The sequence below is a fragment of the Aethalodelphis obliquidens genome, unplaced genomic scaffold (genome assembly GCF_003676395.1).
Source record: "Aethalodelphis obliquidens isolate GAN/ISIS:26980383/991018 unplaced genomic scaffold, ASM367639v1 scaffold37, whole genome shotgun sequence".
NCBI classification, from domain to species: domain Eukaryota; kingdom Metazoa; phylum Chordata; class Mammalia; order Artiodactyla; family Delphinidae; genus Aethalodelphis; species Aethalodelphis obliquidens.
Genome location: NW_020837981.1, coordinates 10908556 through 10932125, shown reverse-complemented (window position 1 = coordinate 10932125; position 23570 = coordinate 10908556). Strand labels below are relative to the sequence as shown.

General features: G+C 37.4%; 1 protein-coding gene across 4 annotated transcripts; it reads right to left on the bottom strand.

Moving 5' to 3' along the window:
- Positions 1-160: 160 nt before the first annotated feature.
- AP3M1 (adaptor related protein complex 3 subunit mu 1) lies at positions 161-23506 on the bottom strand. Of its 4 annotated transcripts, none has more exons than XM_027129811.1 (9): positions 23225-23506; positions 13124-13399; positions 12258-12429; positions 8337-8474; positions 6204-6289; positions 5396-5529; positions 4320-4527; positions 2715-2859; positions 161-2243 (listed from the first exon to the last, which is right to left on the bottom strand). In XM_027129811.1, the coding sequence occupies exons 2-9, from the start codon at positions 13394-13396 to the stop codon at positions 2143-2145; spliced, it is 1257 nt and encodes a 418-aa protein (XP_026985612.1). In that variant the 5' UTR covers positions 13397-13399; positions 23225-23506; the 3' UTR covers positions 161-2142. The 4 variants fall into 4 exon arrangements, with proteins under 4 accessions (XP_026985612.1, XP_026985613.1, XP_026985615.1 ...); XM_027129812.1 differs by lacking the exon at positions 23225-23506 and adding an exon at positions 22750-23119; XM_027129814.1 differs by lacking the exon at positions 23225-23506 and adding an exon at positions 22813-23119.
- Positions 23507-23570: the final 64 nt, after the last annotated feature.

Sequence of the window (23570 nt, the reverse complement as noted above, 5' to 3'; positions counted from 1 at the left end):
TAAGGCTGAGGTCAAGAGAGGAGCACTTGGAAGTGCTCTGCAACAACCCTCACACCTTGTGTGATGAGGCAGAGTAAAATGTGACCGTGTTCAGCCTGCCCTAACACTGTGACATGCCCAGCTGAGAATGCTGAATTAACAGTCAAGCTAAAAAATCAACTTGTTGCTTTCATCTTTTTATTGACAGTGTAGCCAGAGCTAGAGAAAGGACTTACTGGATTCAATCAAATTAATAAATACAATAATTTAATTGTAAAAGGAAACAGTCTACTTCGAAGTTTTAGCAGAAATTGCTAGAAGAAGGGACTCTTGGAATACAATCTGCTTGTATATGAGAAGATAGCACAGAAAGAAAATTAGTCCATATATGGATGATTGAGATTAGGGATTCTGCAGAAAGAAAAGCAAATGTATTGATTGCTCTTTTGAGGTATGAACTTTGAAGAGGAAGACATTAAAATGAAAAGCATTTGAACTGGGTAACCAATCTTAGGCAAAGGGAATAAATATTTGGCAACATCTTAATTTTAGCTGCCAAGCTGATATTGGTTACCCTAGAAATTACTAAGTTGCAAAAAGTAACCTTTCCTATTAGATGAAAGGCAGGCTGGGTGCCCTAGGCAAGCAAAGGTAAGAATGCTGCTGTACAGTGGGCACCAACCTGTACCAGCACCAACCACTAGTCCTGACAGCAGAATGGGATGAGTGTAAGGGCTACGATTAGCATGATAAGGGTAAGGGATAAGTTGACAATGAAAAGAATGGAGTCACAAAGAAAACTAATAGCAAGAGCAAGAACTTACACCTTAACTTTCTCCATTCTTCATGTCTAATGAAGCAAAATAACTGGGCAAGGACTTCTAAGTCAATCAAGTTAAATGATAACAACTGTGGACTGACTTGCCAACCATGAAGATCAATACAGGTTTATCAATGTTACTGAGGATTTTGTTTCTGCCTCATTATAATGTACTTTGTCAGTACAGTAGAGACATTTAAGTACTCCAGTGACAGTTACAACAATAGTTTCAGGAAGGAATCTATTGACTATAGCCTTGGGAAGCACACAATATGAAAAGGGAGTTCCCCTGAAGACAAGGAGTGTAGACAAGTTGAAACCCTTAAGAACAACAACAGAGATAAAAGATATAAGGAAAAAAAAAAAAAAGATTGACAACAGTGAGGCAGGCACATTTTCTTCCTTTAGCTGAACTAGGGCATGAGGCCTTTAGGCTAACTGGTTTTAAGTGGTGTTGGATAAGCTTTATAAAGCATGAAGATGGCAAAGGTTCACTTAAGTTTCTCTTTTACTACATTAATTTGCTTAAAATCTCAAATGCTTGTGCTTGCAATAACTTCCTAAAAGCAGAAGTAGTGTTCCTTTTATTACCTTAAAGCATTCACCCCTTTGATACAAATCATTTTTACTGTGCTAACAGCTGAACCAAGTGGCACAAAACTGAGATGGTACTTACTGCAGCAAGCAATCCCTATAAATCAAAATCTGAGCTTTACATAAAAATCTTATTTATAAAAAATACAATACCAAGTACAGTGAGAATGGAGCATGGAGCAGCAGTGCTCCCTGCCAGGGCCATGTGGAGTGGCTTTTGCTACAGTGCTTGCTTAATGGCATAAGTGAAAAGCTGAATAAGGCAAACACTTGAAGAGGCAGTTTTCTGTAAACTTCTTGGGGTGGGAGGAATTTTTCCTCTGTTGGGACAGAAGATTTGGGATGGCTAAGATCAAGTGTGACATTTGGCTGCACTTGATACATGACATTACAGACTAAGATAGCTCCTGCTGAGACCAGCTCACTTGTTTTAGGAGAGAGGTTATCACTGTAGACTTTTGCCTTGACTTAAAATATGCAGCCTCCAGCTGGTGTCTCCCTATGGAGGAAATCACCTCTAAAATCATCCTAGGTGACAAGATACAAATAAGCTAAGTCATTCAGAAGTTTCCTTAGCTTAAAGCTACTTAAGAACCCTACATTGATTACTAAGCAACTCTGTTAGCGGTGTGTGGCTCGACACAAATGCTTTAACTAGAATATGTATTCCCATCCAATTGGTACCTAATGGTAATAAACTGTAATGACACTTGGAAAACAAACATATCTTGAGGAATTCTGGCCTCTTCTCATGTCCTCACTTGGAACTTTCCAGCTTTCGTGACATATTTGACTCCTTTAAATGGCTTATATTTCTCCCCATACATGTCCAAGCGGTTTACTTTTAAGCCTGTGTCAAAAAGAATAGGTAAGGAAAGGAATAAATTACTATCCTGGTCACACCAACCAATACAATATTTGCTTAGCAAATAGAGTTTACTACACAGTAAATGTGACATTAACCAGTGTGCTTGTCACCATTTGGAAGCAATGTGTCTTCTACCATTCACAGATTATAGCACTATGGAAATATGGTTTTAGTTCAGATTCCCATGTGGACAAGCAGTGTCTTTTAAGGATAATTCTACTTTCTGTGAGTATGAATGACTCCTTTCTTTGTGCTTGAATGAGGGTAGGGGTGAAGGGAAGCTGTGTGAAATAAGGTACTCTCCAAAATCACTGTACCCATAGCACAAAGTGAAAGGCATACTGGAGCTGTTGCTCTTTGTAGAGACGGAATGTCAGTTACCCTTCTAAGATCCTAGTAGCTGACCTCAGCAAAACTCAATTACCCTTAAACACAAGTCAAATTTCTCCTTACCTGAAATGGCAAGCTGCTGGATCTTGAACTGTATGTTGAGGCTTGGATTCTCTTCTGGCTTGGGTGCTCCAGATTGTAAATTTACCAGTCCTTTAAGACTGGGGAGCTTTTGTGGAGTGATTTTTCCCACATCCCACGTTAGTACCTTAAAAAGACATAAAAAACAAAAACATTCTGAACTATTTATTAAAGACATATGTTCAAAGACAAGGTGCAAAGACACCATAAACTTCTGTACAAAATAAAGCACAGTGTCTTGGAAACAGACCTGGGATTTCCACTGAGTTTTATCACTAATTAGTTCTGTGACTCTGAATGGAGAGTGAGGGTAGAGAATCAATGTTTGTTAAGCATCTACTTTTGGATTTAGCACTGTGCTTAGCACTATTCATATGCTGTCTCATAGACACCTGTAATGTAAATTTTGTCTTAACAAATGAGGAAACTAAAGCTCTGAGGTCAAATGACTTGCTCAAGGTCACATGGCTAGTTAGAGGCAAGGCTGGGATTTGAACCTACAGCTCTCTGGTATCAAATGTTCTTTCCACTATACCACCTTTACTGTTTATCTCTGGGCCTAAGTTTATTTCTCCATAAAATAAGAAGATGGGCCTAAATTGGTGTTTTTAAACTTTTAGTGATGGAACCCTTTGTTCAAATGAAATCTTTAGTGAGGAAGCTCAGTAACAGATGAGAAATTGAAGCTATTATGTTTGAAGCTGGGGTGAAGGGCCAGGGATCTGGAGCTCCCCCTTCACTTCTCATCCCTGTGTGGTCTCTGGGGAGATTCTTCAAATCCTCAGTATTGGATTAGATGATCTTTAACATTCAATGATTTTACTAAAAAAAAAAAGAAAACCCTTTGCATTTACCAGGTAGCTCAATGACTCTACTGAAGAAAAGAATCATTTTTTACCCAAGCAGGAAGCAGAGAGAAAAATCATCTTTTACAATTTCTCTGAAATCCTTCTGCTAGAGGCAAATATATGTAGGGTGAGAAGGCAGCTTTCCTAGCCAACATCCTCTGTGGAAGAGTATGAAACAATGCTTTTAAATTAGAAAGGAAGAGAAAGGTCTTAGTTTCTACAGAAAATTTAGCAATTAATAGATTATAATATCTATTAACAATTAATAGATCATTATATCCACATAATGCTTTTCTCTTTTTAAAAAGTTTACCAGATAGCCTTAGGTTCGAATCCCAACCTTGCCTCTAACTAGCTGTGTGACCTTGAGCAAGTCACTTGACCTCAGAGCTTTAGTTTCCTTGTTTGTTAAAGGAAGACAAAATTTATATCACAGGCTTCTATGAGACATCTTCCTCATTGAAGAGTGAGTGAATCTCTGGATTATCAATGGATAGGTAAAGGCAGACTCTGAAGGAAGAAAGAATGAGTCTCACTTCTGTTTGTCGACTCAGCAGCAGATGCAGGATTCCCTCTTCAGGCAGTGGCAGAAGCACAGCACAGTATGCATTCCAGGTTTTGTTAGGAACTTCAATTTTAACCAAGACATTAGACCCTTTCCTCTGTCCCCCCACATCCCCAAAGCACAAAATAAAGATTGCAGAAACACTTGCTCACTCTTGATTTTAGGTGGCTGTACCTTGGTAACTGGATCAAAAGTATAGCTGCCTTGTGTTGGTGTCAGGTTCATATTCAACACAACCTTTGGCATGTGAACTGTCACTGTGATTCCTTCAATAGTTTTCCCCATATTTTGCTTTGGTCCAATTGTAATATCAAATCTACCACAAGAACTGTTCTCCTTAAAACTGATGCTATGTTTCACATACACTGGTATTGCCACTAGACTAAAAAGAGAAAGAAAGACACAACCACAAAAACATACAATTAATAGTGTGAGTTCCAGAGGTGGCCTGAAAACCTCAGTCCAGAGTATCCTATACCCCCAGAACTGCAGATTGAGTATGTGTACCAGAGCAGGTTGAGTATAGCACAGTGTTCTGGAACCACTCCGCTAGGAATTATACAATTTCTGAGCAGTAAGTATACAAATCAAGATAGAAATCTGAAGCTTAATTATAGTATAAGCAATTGGGGCAAATAGCCCTAGTTTAAAGAAATGAAATAAGATCCCATAGAAAGATAATTTAAAATTATACAAACTAAATAAATCAGTTTTTATGTGGTAAGGGCCAAGAAACAATTCCTCTGCTTTTAAGTCCTGTTCTGATGTTACCCAAAATACTTTCTGATATTTTCAAGGGACAAACCAGCTACAACTCACGATGCTAAATCATTCATTTAAACTTCACTGCAGAGAAGAGTAACTTCAAGCCAGTTAGTTGAAGAATGTCCTGGAGAGCTACAGGTAAGTCTGTCTCCTTCTATCAGCCATGACGTCCACAGACCACAGTAAAATTATGGTATGGGTTTACGGTTTTGCCCAGGTTATGCATGGTCCAAAATGCTTGCTCTCACATATATATTTTTACTACAGTCTAATTTACTACTACTCTGTACTCTTAAGATTCAAAGTATACTGATTATGTTAGACACACATTTTCACCAGTTCTTCCTGGGTCTCCTGGTGAGCAGTGGCTAAAGGGAGCAATGATGAATTCAAGTACCCAACTTGTCAGAATGAAACAGGGAAAAGTGAGTTCTATGCAGTACACTGATATTTGACAGGAGATTCTGATTGATGCATCAACATACTTTTGTGAGCTGACACGATATGATATGAGTCGGAAGTTTCCATCTGGAGGAATAAATGACAAAACCCTTTCAGATTCCCAACGCTTGAACCGGATGCAGGGGTGGAAGCTGACATCATCTAGAAGCCTCGGGTTCTGCCAGGGAAACAGAAGACAACCATATTTATAAAGTATAATGAATATTGTAACTCTAATTCAGATACTATGAGAAATTATATGCTTCATCAAGATATAGCAGTCATGTAAGAGTTTGTTATGATCACATCAACACAACTTTAGTTTCACAATGCTTTAAAGTCTGCAAGTATTTTATATACATTATTTTATTTGAATTTCAATAACCATGAGGTAGAAAATGTGAGTGGTATCATTTCCATTTCATAGATGAAAAAACTGAGGTTCAAAGAGCTCAGGGTCAGGACAAGTTAGAGGCAGAGACAGCATCAGAGCTCAGTTCTCTTTATGGTTCTTAGTAGTGTATCATGCTGTATCTAAAATGATGCAAAAGATCAATGCCCTTTCATATCAACAAAGCATGTAATAATTCAGGAAAAGTAGCACCGCACATTTGCAGATGCCAGCCAGCCATTTAAGCTACTTCTAGCATACTCAGAGGCAAGGACCCCTCCTCAGCCTTTCCATAAAGGCAATGCTCATCATGTAAGCTACTGTCTTTGGAAGCTGTGTTAGGAATATTTCTTAGATAATCCTTTGCAATCTAAAACAAACATGTCTCAGTATTTATCATTTCATTTAGTACTTCACATGTATTAGGCTTGCAAGGAGCTACAAAACAGGAGAAAACTTACCATGAAAGAAAGGGAAAGGTCAGGCATTCCAGATAGCTTAATGCAAGCATCAATTACCCCCTGAATTTCTGCAAAGACTGTAGATCCTAAAGAAAGAAATAAAGGTGATAACATCACTGGAATCTGCATCTTTACTAGAGCTATCACTGTATCTGAAGTAATGGACATATCTCCTGGGTGTCAGACATACTGAAGCTTTGCACATCTATTAAAAGGTTAGTGGACAGAGGACCCATTACACTAGTTCAGATAGCTTCTTTACTGAGTGCCATGGCCTATACCTATCTCTGGTTAGAATATGATAATTCTAAGGAAAATCAAACCTGTCCCTATCTTTATAGCGTCTACTTTGTAAGATTGCTGGATATGAAGTTAAAATATTTTTTTCCAGTGATTTTTAAAATTAAAAAAAATTTATTCAATTTTTAAAGGTTACTTTTCATTTACAGTTATTATAAAACATTAGCTATATTCCCTGCATTGTACAATACATTCTTGAGCTTCTCTTACACCCAACAGTTTGTATCTCCCATTCTCCCACCCCACCCCACAATGGTAACCACTAATTTGTTCTCTGTATCTGTGAGTCTTCTTTTCTGTTAAATTCAATAGTTTGTTGTATTTTTTTAGATTCCATACATAAGTGATATCGTACAGTATTTTTCTTTATCTGGCTTATTTCACTTAGCATAATGACCTCCAAGTCCATCCGTATTGCTGCAAATAGCAAAATTTCTTTCTTTTTTATGGCTGAGTAGTATTCCACTGTGTATACATCTTCTTTATCCATTCATCTGTTGATAAACACTTAGGTTGATTCCATATCTTGGCAATTGTAAATAATGCTATGAACACTGGGGTGCATGTATCTTTTCAAATTAGTGTTTTTGTTTTCAAAATTAAAATATTTTAATGACCATTTTTTTTTTTTAGATTCCATATATGTGTTAGCATATGGTATTTGTTTTTCTCTTTCTGACTTACTTCACTCTGTATGACAGACTCTAGGTTCATCCACCTCACTACAAATAGTTCAATTTCATTCCTTTTTATGGCCGAGTAATATTCCATTGTATATATGTACCACACATCTTCTTTATCCATTCATCTGTCGATGGACACTTAGGTTGCTTCCATGTCCTGGCTATTGTAAATAGTGCTGCAATGAACATTGTGGTACATGACTCTTTTTGAATTATGGTTTTCTCAGGGTATATGCCCAGTAGTGGGATTGCTGGGTTGTATGGTAGTTCTAGTTTTAGTATTTTAAGGAACCTCCATACTGTTTTCCATAGTGGCTGTATCAATTTACATTCCCACCAACAGTGTAAGAGGGTTCCCTTTTCTCCACACCCTCTCCAGCATTTATTGTTTGTAATGGCTCCTATTTCTTAAAAGTTAACAGCTAGCTTAGTCCATTTCATTAGAAACTTGGCTAATTTTATTTAAAATACTTTAACAATAAATCAAAGTTAAAATATTTAAAATAAAATTAGCCAAGCTTCTAATGAAATGGACTAAGCTAGCTGTTAACTTTTAAGAAATAAGAGCCATTATTCTTTAATAGTACAGCTATTATTCCATACAATGGAATTTTATAATAAAAAGGGCACTCACTGTAGAGACAGTGTCTATAATTCACAGTAACTCATATTCACACACCAACTAGCTGTGTGACCTTGAACAGATTACTTAACTCTTCTAAGCCTCAGTTTCGCCTTGTATAAAATGTGAGGGTTGGACTAGATGTTTTTAATAAAACGTTATGGTTCTAATACAGTACTGCTCTTTAGTCTGGGGTCTTTACTAGAAGGACTGCAGATAAACTGGTAGCAAAAAGTATGGTGCATAGTAGATATACAACAAATATTAAACTGAATAAATGGCAAGATGGAAATAAATATAGGGTAATAACTGGCTTAAAGTAAGGTGGCATTAGATCTGATTTACAAAGGTTTGGCATTTCTCAACTAGAGGTTATGAAAATAATATGTAACCTCTGGACAAAATAAACAGATTTGAAAATGAATGCTTTTCCACTGAAATGCATACTGCCAAGGGATTTCGGTTTTCTATTCAGCTTATGTCAGCTGAACTGTTTTTTCCCTGATAAGATAATATGCACACAATTACCTGATTTATCTATAATTGCATCTATTTCTTCAACGACATCAAAATAGGCTTCATTGTTTGTGTACTTTACCCCTGCTCGGCGCCATGGGATGTTGGACAGCTGCCCAGTGGGGAGTGTGTCCCCAACATTACTACTGCCTAGAAACCGGAAAAACAGAAAGCAAAGCTAACACATAAGATGCTCATCAGAAAAGCTCTTAACAGAAAAAAAAACTCAAGTACTTTAGCTGCTTCTTTAGTGTTTGGGTATTTCTCCACTGAAGTTGTGGATGGTTTACAGAACTGTCAGAGACATATCCATACCAATGTGATCAAATTTCTAGAAGACAGAAATAGGCCATGTGGTCCTGTGTCTATCTGCCAAACCAGGTTAAATTCATTTACTTATCTTTTGCTTCCTGTGTGTTAACAGTAACCTAACCTAATTCCAGTGGCTCAACAACAGAATCTCATCCTGCTACCACTGAGGAAAAAAGAGGCTGGTTGTTTCAAAACCCTCTGCTGATAAAATGTCTGCACCGAGAATACAGAGTGATAAGTAGGCCATTTGGTATTCAGCTTAAATTATACATGAGATGCCGCCAAGCAGAGTTAACTGGCTGAAGAACATACTCTGGCCGTTTCCCATTTTAAGGTCAGCACACCCATATGGCACACCCACATGCAATATGGCTAATGTTCAAAATCTGGCTAATTTCCTGGTAAACTGACATATGTCTGAAAATAAGTCTGGTTGTCCAAAACATATACCCTTGAGCTGTGACATATTTAACGTTCTGGTTAATTTACTTTTCCAACTCAAAAGTAGTACATGCTTAACAATAACAACAACATGTGAAAAGTTCAGAAAAGTAGCTAAAAAAAATCTATCTTCCTATCACCAAAATACACCTACCATTAACATTTTGGTACATTTCTTTAAACATTTCCTTCAAAACAGGTTGCATTTATTATTTTTTTCTATTTTGATAATTTTGCTTTTTTCAGATTTCACTTTAAAATATACAATTGGCCCTTGGGACTTCCCTGGTGGCGCAGTAGTTAAGAATCTGCCTGCCAATGCAGCGGACACGGGTTCGATCCCTGGTCTGGGAAGATCCCACATGCCTAGGAGCAACTAAGCCCGTGCACCACAACTACTGAAGCCCTCATGCCACCGCATGCCTGTGTGCCTAGAGCCCGTGCTCCGCAACAAGAGAAGCCACCGTTAATGAGAGCCTGCTCGTCGCAACTACAGAAAGCCCACGCACAACGAAGACCCAACGCAGCCTAAATAAATAAATAAAATAAATAAAAAAAAATTTATTAAAAATAATAAATACACACTTGACCCTTGAACAACACAGGGTTTAGGGGTGCTGATCCCTGTGCAGTTGAAAATCCATGTATAATTTTACAGTTGGTGTTCTGTACACATGGTTCTGCATCAACAGATTCAACCAACTGCGGCTTGTGTAGTACTATAATATGTATTTACTGAAAAATATCTGACTTTAAGTGGACTTGGGCAGTTCAAACCCGTGTTCGATTGTAGTTGCAGTCAAAGTACACATACAACTTTGTAGTGTAATTATGGTTGGTGTTCCTGTCTCCAATCCTGTTGCCTTCCAGAATTTTCTAAAAACACTACTTTAATCTTTCTGTTCAAACACTTTAAATGTTTCCCCACTGGCTTTATGATTAAAGCTAAATATTTAGACTACCATTCCAGGACTTCCTCAACTTAACTTTTTAATTTTATCTCACTACTCAACTGAAAAACAGCTCTACTTCTGTTAAACAGGTTAATACAATTCAAGATTTTTCACTGTGTGTTTTTTCTCATACAGTTCCATCTATGAAGAATGTTCTTATTCCTCCCTCTCTTCCTAAATTCTATTGATTCTCCAGGACCCTGTCCTAGGGCCACCCACTACAGTTCAGGAGAGATTACTTTATCCACTGAACCACTCTCTTGATCTTTATAATGTATTGCCTTAACAATCCATGTTATGGGACTTCCCTGGTGGTCCAGTGGTTAAGACTCAGCGCTCCCAGTTCAGGGGGCCCGAGCTTGATCCCTGGTCAGGGAACTAGATCCTGCATGCATGCTGCAACTAAGAGTCCACATGCCGCAACTAAAGATCCCATGTGCTGCAACTAAGATCCGGAGCAGCTAAATAAATAAAAATAAAATAAATAAATATTTAAAAAAATATCAAATTTAAAAAATTTTATATTTCACTAATTTTTTTCTGACTATAAAATACATGTTCATTTTGGAAATCAGAAAGTATAATGCAAAAATAAAGATAATATGTAGTTCCTTAGCTGGAGATGGTATTATAAACTTTAGAACATTTTTTGTGGGAATATTTATGTATAATTAAGAGTAACTTTTTATGGTTGTGTGCTTTTTTTTTTCTTTTTTGGCCACGCTGCACAGCTTGTGCAATCTTAGTTCCCTGACCAGGGACTGAACCTGGGCTCCAGCAGTGAAAGCAAGAAGTCCTAACCACTGGACTGCCAGGGAACTCCCTGTTTTGTTTTTTTTTTCCCATTTAATATTACACCATGTGTACCCTCCAGTGTCACTACACCATCTATAAAGTATGGAATTGCTTTTCAAAATCTTATACTGTTATTTATGTGTTTTAATTTTTTTTTTTTCAGTTTCTCATCCAGAGTTTACGTTTTAGGAGCAAAGACACCCCATCTTTTTTTTTTTTTTGGCGGTTAGTTGATGTCTTTTATTTATTTATTATTATTTTTTAACATCTTTATTGGAGTATAATTGCTTTACAATGGTGTGTTAGTTTCTGCTTTATAACAAAGTGAATCAGTTATACATATACGTATGTTCCCATATCTCTTCCCTCTTGCGTCTCCCTCCCTCCCCCTCCCTATCCCACCCCTCCAGGTGCTCATAAAGCACCGAGCTGATCTCCCTGTGCTATGCAGCTGCTTCCCACTAGCTATCTACCTTACATTTGGTAGTGTATATATGTCCATGCCTCTCTCTCGCTTTGTCACAGCTTACCCTTCCCTATCTTTCCTTAAATTTCTCCTGACACTCAGTCTTGCCCAGAGGATGAATAAAGGAATGATCACTTTCTTATAGGCCTCTCTTACCCCATTTTTTAGGTCAGTGCACTTGGAAAGGGGTTTGCAATGGTGGACAGTATAGCTGAAGTGGCATATAACATTCCACAGAAATCTTTCTCTAGAAGACTTTGATACTTTCAAAAGTATATCGTCCTCTGGATGTACCTAATTTCTAGCTATACTCAAGAATTAAACCAAAATTAGAAGTTTGTAACACAAATACAAGGCCCACAATGCACGAAATCTCACAAATAGACTAATTTTCTCTTTTTAATATATCTTCTATATGTACAAAATAAAGACTTGGAGGAGATGGCATGTACTCTGTGGTGCAGTCTTAAATTTTCTATACTCTAGTAATTGTGGGGTATGCAGCATAATGCCAGATTTATAATGCTATATTTTAATTTTATTTTTTTTCCAGCTTTACTGAGATATAATTGACATATAACATTGTATTAGTTTAAGGTACACAACATCATGATTTATGTATATATTACAAAATGATTACCACAATAGTTAACAGCTGTCACTACATTGGCTTCTTTATGATTAACTGGGATAATTTATTCAGTCTTACTAGTTCCTGTTAAACAATAGTAATAATATTTTTGTAGTCTTGTAGCAAAATAACAGAAGAGTAATAACCAAAAGTTCTGTATCATTTAAGATATAGTCTCTTTTCATGAAAAGAAATATATATCCATTTTAACATTATCACTAACTATAATTCTGGCCAAAATGGACTACCTTAATAATCTGCCAGATCATAAGCAAAAATGAATTGTTTATGAAGTTTTAATGGCTCAGTTCCTAACAGAGTGTGTTTCATCTTACCTGTAATAGAGTTGACGACAGAACGCAGAATTGTTGGTGGTTTAATCAATTCTTTCAAAATGTTAGATTCAGTAGCCAGTGGAAATCCATTGTCTAACATTTCTTCCAAGAGCTCATATACTATGACCACATTATCCTTAATTGCAGCCTCCGAACACTCACCAAAGTAGTCCTAACAAAATGTACATAACATTACACAATGGAAGACATGAAGACAGGCTTGCTAAATACTTTTTGTTCTAAAGGGTAAGCTTACAGTAGCATAATTCATTGTTTAAGATGTTGAAAATATGTAAAACAGAGGGAAAAAACCCTCCATAGTTCTATATACTATTTCTCAATATTTCCTTAATATTTTTAAATTGAATTGAATTCCTATTACATATTATGCCAGAAAGTACACTGAAATGTTAAAACAGAATGTGAACTATAAACTTCATTTGCCTTGATTAGGTACTCCAAAAAACAAAGATCAGTTTAAAATTATTGGTATATTCAGCAAGACAAGAAAAAAATAAAGTGTAAGTATTGGAAGATTTCATAACCAGTCAAAATCATGGTACTATTCAGAGAACTGTATGTGGAGGGCACTATTATTTCCTGATGACATAATTTATAATACATAAAAAAAAAATACAGCTTCCATTACCATGAGATTGTTTTGTTCTTCTAAAACAGTAACTGGAGCACCATGTGTACTACTGTATGCCCTACTAAAAAGGTTTATGTTTATGAACTTATGCTTAGTTGAAAAGAAGAGGGAGAGACAGAGAGACAGACTACACATCAAAAACTGGGTATTTAAAGAATATAATCATAATATAACTTGGATAATTCAAATTCAAAGTATCTGATGAATAACCAACCTGAAAAGTATCAGCAACTCGATGTAGGAACTCAATTACAAAGAGAGGTGGCACTTCAGTCTGTATGACAGAGACAAAGAAGAGCTTATCCCGATAGATACTGATGAGGTAGTGGTGAGGTGTTGAAATAACAGGTGGTACATTTTCAACATCAGCTGCTTTCTCTTGAGCTTCAAAGAAATAATCACAGACAGACTGGCTCACAACACTCTTCCAGTGCTTCTCTAGAAATATGTCACCGGAACAGTTTATGAGAAATAGACTGTGGATCATTTTCTGGGGGAGGAAAAACGTTTAAATTTAGTATATATCAAAAAAGCATCCTTGTATTATCTGGACACCAAAACCAGACAAAGGCAATACAAGAAACTACAGACCAATATCAGTTAAGACTATAGGTATAAAAATCCTCAACAAAATACTAGCAAACTGAATCCAGCAACATATAAAAAAGATTATAACCCTGACCAAGTGGGATTTATTCAAGAATGCAAGGTTGGTTCAACATATGAAAATCAATCAACACAATATACAATATTCATAAAATAAAAGACAAAAAATATAATCATTTCAAAAGGTGCAGAAAAATAATTTGACAAAATCCAACAACCTTTTGTAATTAAAAATATTTAAACTAGGAATTGAAAGAAACTTCCTCAACCTGATAAAGAGCATCTATGAAAATCCCATAGCTAGGGACTTCCCTGGTGGCGCAGTGGTTAAGAATCCTCCTGCTAATGCAGGGGACATGTGTTCGAGCCATGGTCCGGGAAGATCCCACATGCTGCGGAGCAACTAAGCCTTGCGCCACAACTACTGAGCCTGCGCTCTAGAGCCCATGCGCCAAAACTACTGAGCCCGTGCGCCACAACTACTGTGCCTGCGCTCTAGAACCTACGCTCCGTAACAAGAGAAGTCACCACAATGAGAAGCCCGTGCTCCGCAACGAAGAATAGCCCATGCTCTCCGCAACTAGAGAAAGCCTGTGCACAGCAATGAAGACCCAACGCAGCCAAAAATAAATAAATAAGTAAATAAATTAATTAAAAAAAAAAAGAAAATCCCATAGTTAACATTTAATACTTAAAGACCAAAAGCTTTCCACTTAACAAAACGAACAAACAATGATGTCCATTTTCACCACTTCTATTCAACATGGTACTGGAGGTTCCAGCCAGGGCAATTAAGCAAGAAAATGAAACAGAAGTCTTCCACATTTGAAAGAAAGAAGCAAAACGATCTCAATTTCCAGATGATATTATCTTGTATGTAGAAAATTCTAAAGATTACACATACACACGCACACACTAATTACTAGAGTAATAAATGAGTTAAGCAAGGTTGCAGAATATAAAATTAATATAAAATATCAACTGTATTTCTATATATTAGCAATGAATAATCTGAAAATGAAATTGAGAAAGCAATTCAAAAGCATCAAACAGATCAAAACATTTAGGATTAAATTTAACAAAAGAAGTGTAAGACCTGTACATTGAATATTATAGAACATCACTGAAAGAAATTTAAAAGACCTAAAAAAATGGGAAGACCTTTCATGCTTACGGATTGGAAAACTTAATACTGTTAAGATGACATGACTCCCCAAATTGATCTACAGATTCAATGCAATCCCTATTACACCAGCTGCCTTTTTTTTAATGGAAACTGAGAGGCTGATCCTGAAATTCATATGGAAATGAAAGAGACCAAGAATAGCCAAAACAATCTTGAAAAAGAAGAACAAATTTGGAGGACTCACACTTCCTGATTTCAGAACTCGATGTAAGGTACAGTGAGGTGCTGGCACAAAGAGAATCATAGAGATCAATGGAATAGAATTGAAGGTTCTTAAGTTAACCCTTACGTATACGGTCAACTGATTTTTGACAAGAGTGCTAAGACCATTCAGTAGGGGAGAGGATAGTCTTTTCAACAAACGGTGCTGGGACAACTGGATTTCCACATGCATAATAAAGAAGTTGGACTGCTATCTCACACCATATACAAAAATTAATACAAAATGTATCAAAGACCTAAATATAAGAGCTAAAACAATAAAACTCTTCGAAAAAATATATGCATAAATCTTCATGACCCTGGATTAGAAAACATTTTAAAGATATGACATCAAAAGCACAAGGAACAAAGGAAAAAAACAGATAACCCAGACTTACATCAGCATTAAAACTTCTGTGCTTCAAAAGGCATTATCAAGAAAGTAAAAAGACAACCTTCAGAATGAGAAAATAACTGCAAACCATACATCTTACAAGGGACTAATATCCAGAATATATAAAGAACTCTTACAACTCAATAATAAAAGACAAATAACCCAATAAAAAATGTGCAAAGAATTTTAAAAGACATTTCTCCAAAGAAGATATACATACAAATGGCTGATAAGCACTAGAGCTCACTATCTTTTCAAAATATGAACTAAAATCACAATGAGATAACATTTCATATTCTCTAGGCTAGATATAATCAAATCAAAAGGCAGACAATAACAAGGGTAAACAAGTTTGTGGAGAAACTGGAACCCTCATACATTGCTGGTAGGAATGTAAAACAGTGCAGCTGTGCGGAAAACAGTTTTGAGTTCTTCAAAAAGTTAAAGACTGAGTTACCAAATGACCCAACAATTCTACTCCTAGGTATACACCCAAGAGAACTGGAAACCTATGTCCATACAAAAACTTGTACACGAATGTTCTTAGCAACATTATTTATAATAGTCAAAAAGTGAAAACAATCCAAATGTCTATCAACTGATGAATGGATTCATCAACCAATGAATGGATAAATAACAGATATCCAAAATGAAATGTTATTCAGCCATAAAAAGAAATGAAGTACCAGCACATGCTACAACAGGATGAACGTTTAAAACATTATGCTAAGTGAAAGAAACCAGATACAAAAGATCACATATTGTATGATTCCATTTGTATGAAATGTCTAGAATTCAGGCCAATGCACAGAGACAGAAAGTAGATTAGTGGTTGCCAGGGGCTGGGTAGAGGGGGAAGAATGGGGAGTTACTGGTTTTTGTATTTCTTTTTGAGGTGATAAAAATCTTCTGGAATTAGAGGGACTTCCCTGGTGGTGCAGTGGTTAAGAATCTGCCTGCCAATGCAGGGGACATGGGTTCGAGCCCTGTTCTGGGAGGATCCCACATGCTGTGGTGCAGCTAAGCCCGTGAGCCACAACTCCTGAGCCTGTGATCTAGGGCCCACGAGCCACAACTACTGAAGCCCACGTGCCTAGAGCCCGTGTTCTGCAACGAGAAGCCACTGCAATGAGAAGCCCGTGCACTGCAACGAAAAGTAGCCCCCGCTTGCTGCAACTAGAGGAAGCCCACGTGCAGCAACAAAGACCCAACGCAGCCAAAAATAAATAAATAAAATAAATAAATTTATAAAAAAATAAAAATAATCTTCTGGAATTAGAGATTTGTGAATATACTGAAAACTACTAAACTTCACATTTTTAGAAAACTGCAGTTTAGTAGTTTTCAGTCTAAAAAATGCTTAGTTTTAATATAATTATTTTTTCAATTAATAAAAAGTATTCTTTAATACTTTGTAACACACAAATCCACTCCCAGGTGGATTAACAGAAATGCGTACAAATATGCACAAAAAACGTGTATAAAAATATACTGTAATAGTGAAAACTATTATTATTTATTAATAGTACAATGGGAAAATAAACTAGTGTATTATTAAAGGGAAATACACAGCAATGAAAATCAATAAACTATTGCTACATGAAACAAATACGGACGAATCTTACAAACACAATATTGAACAAACAAAGCCAGACACAAAAGGATACATACAGTATGATTCTATTTATATGAAGTTCTAGAACAGACAAAGCTAATCTATAGTTTGAGAAATCAAATGGTTTCTTTTGGGAAGGAGAGTGGGGGTGATGACTGAGACAGGAACAGGGTTGGTCTCCTAAGGTGCCGGTAATGTTTTATTTCTTGATCTAGATGATGGTTACAAGTTGTGTTCATTTTGTGATAATTCATTGGGCTTTATGTTATGGCTTGTATACTTTTCTGAGTGTTAGTTATGCTTCAAATAAAAAGTTTATTGTCCTTGTAATATGGGAGACAGTGGACAAATATCTACCTTAACTTGCTCCTTTCTTTTATATAGATAACATCAGTATCAGGTGTTTAGTGGTCCATTCATTCAAAATTACAGTAGTGAATGATAAATGTAGCCTAAGGAGAAAGAATATAAAATCTATGAATATAATAATTTCTATGCATGAAGATAAATTCCAAATAGGAAAGGAAGAGTTTCCAGAATGAATTCATTCAATTCTATTGACACAGAAAACAATGACATCAACCTGACCAGTTTTTTATAGGAAGTCATTTACTTAATGAAAGCAGTTGACATTTAAAGACTATTTGGTGATGATTTCCTCTTCCCATTTGGTGAATGTTCAATAGTTATTAAGTAAATAATACTAACTACTAAGATGTGCTTTAGCAATTATTGTATTAATAAAGTATGGATGCTGTTAATATTGATAGTTTAGGGTTCCAGTTTAGTAGAAAAAGAAAATGTTTCTTTGTTCAAAGGCATCTCTATTTAGCCAAGTTATCAACCTGAGTTGGCAGCAATAATCGCTGATACCTCAGGCTTTGGACCTACTAAATTTTTCCGGATTAATATCTGGAACCTCCTAAATCTTTCCACTTTATCTAGTCAGATGCTTTTTTTAATAGGTTTGCTTTGTGTCAGTTTCTATTTGAGTGTTAAAATAGTGCCACTGGAATATAGAGAACCTACTGACTTTTAACCTCTGTTCTCTGATACACTTTAAAAAAATAGAACAGGAGTACCCAGCAATAAGATCTGCAACTAAATTTGCATTGTGATGCCTTTTGTGGAATGAAATTTTCATCTGAAATATAAAGTACGATTTAAAGTGGAACATTGGAATCAACTCAATGAGACCCAGATTTGAGCACTTCAGGTGAGCCCCCTAAGGAATATGGCATCCTTCACAATAATTAATTTTCAGCTTCATTCAAAGTATTTTATTCATTAAAGATAAATGAATTAATAATATCTAAAATTGAGTACTTACTGTGGGCCAGACACTATCCTAGGCACTTTTCTTATATTATCTTTTTTTTTATATTATCTTATTTAATCCTCACAACTCAATGCTATAAATACTGTTTTTATCCCCATTTTACAGATAAGACAATAAAGTCTTGGAAATGATAAGTCAATTATCTAAGATGATACAATAAGTATCAGAGCTAGGATTCAAACCCAGATCCAGTTGAATCTTGAGCTCCTGTTCTTACCTGCCTCTTAGAAACTAATTATCAGGAACACACTCTATTGCATCAGTGTCAGTACAATTTACTGCAATAATGGACATGTCCTCTATCTGTGCTGTCCGATACAGCAGCCACCAGTCACATGTGAGCACCTGAAATATGGCTAATGCAACTGAGGTACTGAAGTTTTAATTTTAATTAATTTAAATTTAAATAACTACATGGAGCTAGCTGTTATCATATTGGACTGGGCAGCAAATGTGCTGTTTGAGCTTATAATTTAAGAGGAAGAGTTGAAGGATATGCCTCTTGTTTAGTTAGAAGCCAAAATGTATTCTAATAAATTATTTAGACCAGAAATTATATTTAAGAGAGCTGACATAGGTTATCTTCTTAAACTATTAATCCTAAAGAAAATGTAGTTCACATGGATCTGTGGTACTCCATTGCCACAATATACCCTAAAAAAGCTGCTTATTCTTGAAGCAAGTGACTTTGTAGTTTCTTTACTTGAGCGGCCAGATTCCTACACATCCTCTTAAGCTGGTGAAAAATTCTTTCCAGGAAAAGTTTCCACCAAAGTTGTTTTCATTGGCAGTAGTTCAGGTCTCAGAAGAATAGAGTAAGTTAAACTGCCATCTGGATTTATTGCTGTTGTCCTCAGTGCTGAGAGGAAAGCACAGCACTTGTAGCTTTCAACAGTGCTTAGCTTCAAAACCCATCTTAACCTTCTATTATAGGAAAAAAAAGCTTATTTCTTCTATCCATATTAAGACCAAGGACTTAATGCAAAAAACAAATACCACATGCAGCAGTGTAAATTTGCTTGTTTCTTTAGCTACTTATCCTTTGAGTAGCTGCAGTTATTTATTTCATTATTTTAATAAACTTTCTGGGAAAGCTACCACCACAACTATCTTTTTGTTCCTACTGACTTCTGAGTCAGAAAACAGAATTCTCCAAGCTTATTTTAAAGCCACTTAAGAAACTGTGTTCAGAGGCAGTTCCATCAGAGCTTTGACTGCAGCTTAAATACTTCATAAACCCTCTTTACTGAATGTTGAACACACTCACCCTGATGATTCACAAGCAGTGCAATTACAATAGTCAAAATATCCTTGGAAGAGTGTCTAAAAAAGAAAATGTATTCCTTCTATATATAACAGAATGGAGGTATAGAAGGGCCTGTATCTAAGGTGAGAGAATGAAACCAGAAAATAATCTAGCTATTCTGATTTTTAACCAATATCTTGATCCTGTTCATTCAACAGTTTTGAATGTTTTATATATTAAGCAATGGGGATACAAGGTGAACAAAATAAGAGCCCCTGAACTCACAGCATTTAGAGTTCAGCAAAGAAGGCAAACAATTTAATACAGTAAGATGATAGGGGAAATACAGTACGCTATAAAAATCCACAAGGCTTCAAGGTGAGAAAGAACATAAGACAAAGAAATGCAGTACAAATTTAGCAACTTCAGAAGGAGGATGGAAGTGATGAGATGAGAATGGAGAAGATAAGCATAGATTGGTTCACTTTATTCTCAGTGCAATGTAAAATCATTTTTTATGGTTTTATGCAGGGGATTCATGCAACCCAATTTACAGTTTTAAGACCGCACTGTGGAAACTGGATAATTGGGCAACTGAATATTGTGACACTAGTTGAGAGATGAGTTATGTGTGGTCTAGACTAGAGTGTTGATAATAGGGATGGAGTAAAATGAAAAGAGAAACATTTAGGGTTGAGAAAAGTTTGGGGGGTGGGGAACAGGCAGTGGAGACGAGAGGGAAAACAAGGGATTCAGCCCTGGTCCTATACAATCTGACCCAATTCTGGATATATCTGACCCCAATGGATATATTCAGAAGACCATTGTATATATAGGTCTGGTGCTTCAGAGAGAAGCCAAACTGGAGATAGATTTGTGAGTACTGTAATCATGATTTTTTTTTTTTTTTTTTTTTTGCGGTACGCGGGCCTCTCACTGTTGTGGCCGCTCCCGTTGCGGAGCACAGGCTCCGGACGCGCAGGCTCAGCGGCCATGGCTCACGGGCCCAGTTGCTCCGCGGTATGTGGGATCTTCCCGGACCGGGGCACGAACCCGTGTCCCCTGCATCGGCAGGCGGACTCTCAACCACTGTGCTACCAGGGAAGCTCCATGATTTTTTATTAATGCAAAATATAACTATAAGGAGACTAAAACTACAAAGAGAGAATGTGTATAGTAGAAAAGAACCTATGGAAGTAACTTCATAATCTGAGTAGCATGTGGGTCAAGAAAGTGGACCTGGAAAAAGACTGAGAAGATGTGGCCGAAGAGGGATAAGAAAAAAAAGCGGGGAGGGGGGGGAGTCTAGTAACCAGAGTATATTAGTGTGTTTCCAGAAAAAAAGAGTGGTAAACATTTTAAATGGCACAAAGAGGTCAAGCTACAAGGAAAACTGAAAATATCTGTTATTTTACAGTGTTTCTCAACTTTCATTATTGTATCCTAAGGTGCCTTTTCAGATTCCCGTTCACTCACACCCCTCTTCCATAAAATTTTAATACCATGGAATGTTTCTGTACACCTCTTTATGTACCATAAATACCCGTGCTTTATACATAAAAGTATGATTTTTTTTTTTGCCTCAAAGGAAGCAAATTTTCAGCCTGATGAGAACGTACAGTTTAACACATAGAGGCCATTTTGTGATCTTTTCAGGCCTGTCATTGTTGTGGCCTCTCCTGTTGCAGAGCAGAGGCTCCAGACGCGCAGGCCCAGCGGCCATGGCTCACAGGCCCAGCCGCTCCGCGGCATGTGGGATCTTCCCAGACCGGGGCATGAACCCGTGTCCCCTGCATCGGCAGGCGGACTCTCAACCACTGCGCCACCAGGGAAGCCCCATTTGGTGACCTTAGTAAGGGCAGTTTCAGTGGTAGCTCAGTGGAATGGTGGAAACAAAATATACTGCAGTGTGCTGAGAAATAAATAGCAAGAAGTTGGAAAAACAGAGATGAGAGTAAATGATACATTCAAGAACTATAGCTATGAAGGAGAGGAAAAGACAAGAAAATAAATGGGATTAGTTCATAAAGTTAAGGAAGAATATTTTTAAATGCTGAAGGAAAAATGTGAGTAGAAGGGGAAAGGCTGATGAATTGGAGAGAAGAAGTAACTTAACCAAAAAAAAAAAAAAAAAAAAAAAGACCCTGAGAAGTCAGGAGAGGATGGCGCTGGGAAACTAGGTGAAAGGATTTGCCTTCCCAAGGAGAAGGGACACTTTTTCCTCTTTAAACAGAAGGGAAGCAGATTTGTACATTTGGTTGCAAGAAGATGATGGCTTCTATTTTCTCTGCGTAATAGGAGAGAAGGTCATTTGTTGAGAGAGAGTGAATTCCTCTTCTCTATAAATGTCACTCATTATGTATGAACTGAAATATTATTGAGCTACTTAAAAATATCTAGTCTGCAGGGAACTCCAATAGTCTATTATGTTGACTGTTTAAAAACATTGTAAAATCCTAAGATTCAGTAAGAAAAGCTAATCTTATTGCCAAGAGAGCATTCCTACTAAAGGTATGTTAAGATTCAGGTAATTTTTCATTCATTTCAATCCTCCACTTTTCCTATGATCTCAAATGAAAGTGTCCTCCGTTCTTTCTAACACTAATTTTTCCACTTGTAATTTTGATCCCATCCCCTTTCCTCTCTTCCCAGGTCTTATCTCCTGTTTCTTGAATGTTTAATCTTATACATTAGTTACTTGCTTTCTGCTCCCACACAAAACAGACAAACCCCAAACCTTTTATGGACCTTGCCAACCATCTTTCACTTCATGCTCCAAACGAAGAAGCATTAGTCTACACTTGCAGTTTCTCCTCTCAATAACGGACTCTATTAGAGCAGTTCTCTCAAATGATCCAATGACTTCCTAATCATCAAATCCAACAACCTATTCTCAGACTTCAACTTCCTCCTTTGATCCCTGCAGCATTTCATGTCACTGATAAGTTTCCCCAAAACAAAACAAATACTTCTTACCAAATTATACGAACTTAACCTGTCTTGGTTCTCCCCTGGAAAGTTTCTTTCTGGCTTACTTATCAGGCTTTTTTTTTAAAATAAACTTTTCTTTCATCTCCACCTAAACTACTGTTTCAAACTCGATATATTCCAAGCTCCACAAAATTCCTCCTTCTCATGTGAGGACTCCTAGTTTTATAGAGGTATCAAGTTCTTAATCGAGCTTCAGCTTCGGGTTCAATCCAAATCCACCAAATCCAACCAAGCACATCGTTTATCACTTTTCCATACTCACTGTCACCTCCTCAGTTTACAGTCCTATCAACTCGTTTCTGAAGAACTGCAACACTGTCCTCACCGCATTACCCCAGGCTCATCCAGGCGCCACCCTCTAACAGGACGTCCGCTCAGGACACTTAAGGATTTTGTCCTCCACAGCAGAAGCCTGGGGCTGAGGTCCAAGTCGTCGGTACTTTAGCTCTCCGTGGGTGACAAGACCTTTTTCCCGCGTCAGAGCACGGTGAGGGACCCCAATGAGCCTGAACCTCTTGAGCCTGAGGGCCTGAGAACACTGGGCTGCAGGTGCACCTTTCCCTTCCGGCCCAGCTGGCAAGAAAGACCGGAAGGCCGGGAGGGAGGCGCGGCCCCGGTCCACAGCACCAGAGACGCTCCCGCACCCCAGACTGCAGTCGGGAGCCCGAGCTATTCAGCCTACGTCCCACTTTTCGTGATGCCACCCTGTCCGCAGACCCCCAGCCCCTCACACTCACCCCGACTCCTGGGCCAGTCAGTGATTCGACGCGGGGTCCTCTCCTGACGGAGGCCGAGGCAGCTGAGAAGATCGTGAGGACCCCGGAGTTGGGATGCCGGATAGATTGCCTGACTAACAGCTTCAAAGTAACCAACAGTACTGGAAAGAGTAAATGAGTGAGAAGACGTTGAATGAGGAGAAAGACGTCTTTTGAATTTTAGGATATAATCTACTAGATCATCCAGAGTCTAGAGAAACGGGAGCTTTCCCATCTTCTGGACTTAGGCGCTCATCCGCAGCCTAAACCAGTCAGGGTGTCCCTACAATCGGGAGGGCGGGGTTAGGAGGAGCTGTGAACTAGCCAA

What these genes read in the sequence shown, in the direction of transcription:
- AP3M1 (XM_027129811.1), bottom strand. Translation starts at nt 13,396, where the DNA reads ATGATCCACAGTCTATTTCTCATAAACTGTTCCGGTGACATATTTCTA. An exon ending in ACCTTTCCCTTTCTTTCATG is followed by an intron (nt 5,530 to 6,203) that starts GTAAGTTTTCTC and finishes TTTCCCTGGCAG; the next exon opens with AACCCGAGGCTTCTAGATGA. An exon ending in CTTTTGATCCAGTTACCAAG is followed by an intron (nt 2,860 to 4,319) that starts GTACAGCCACCT and finishes TGTCTTTTTAAG; the next exon opens with GTACTAACGTGGGATGTGGG.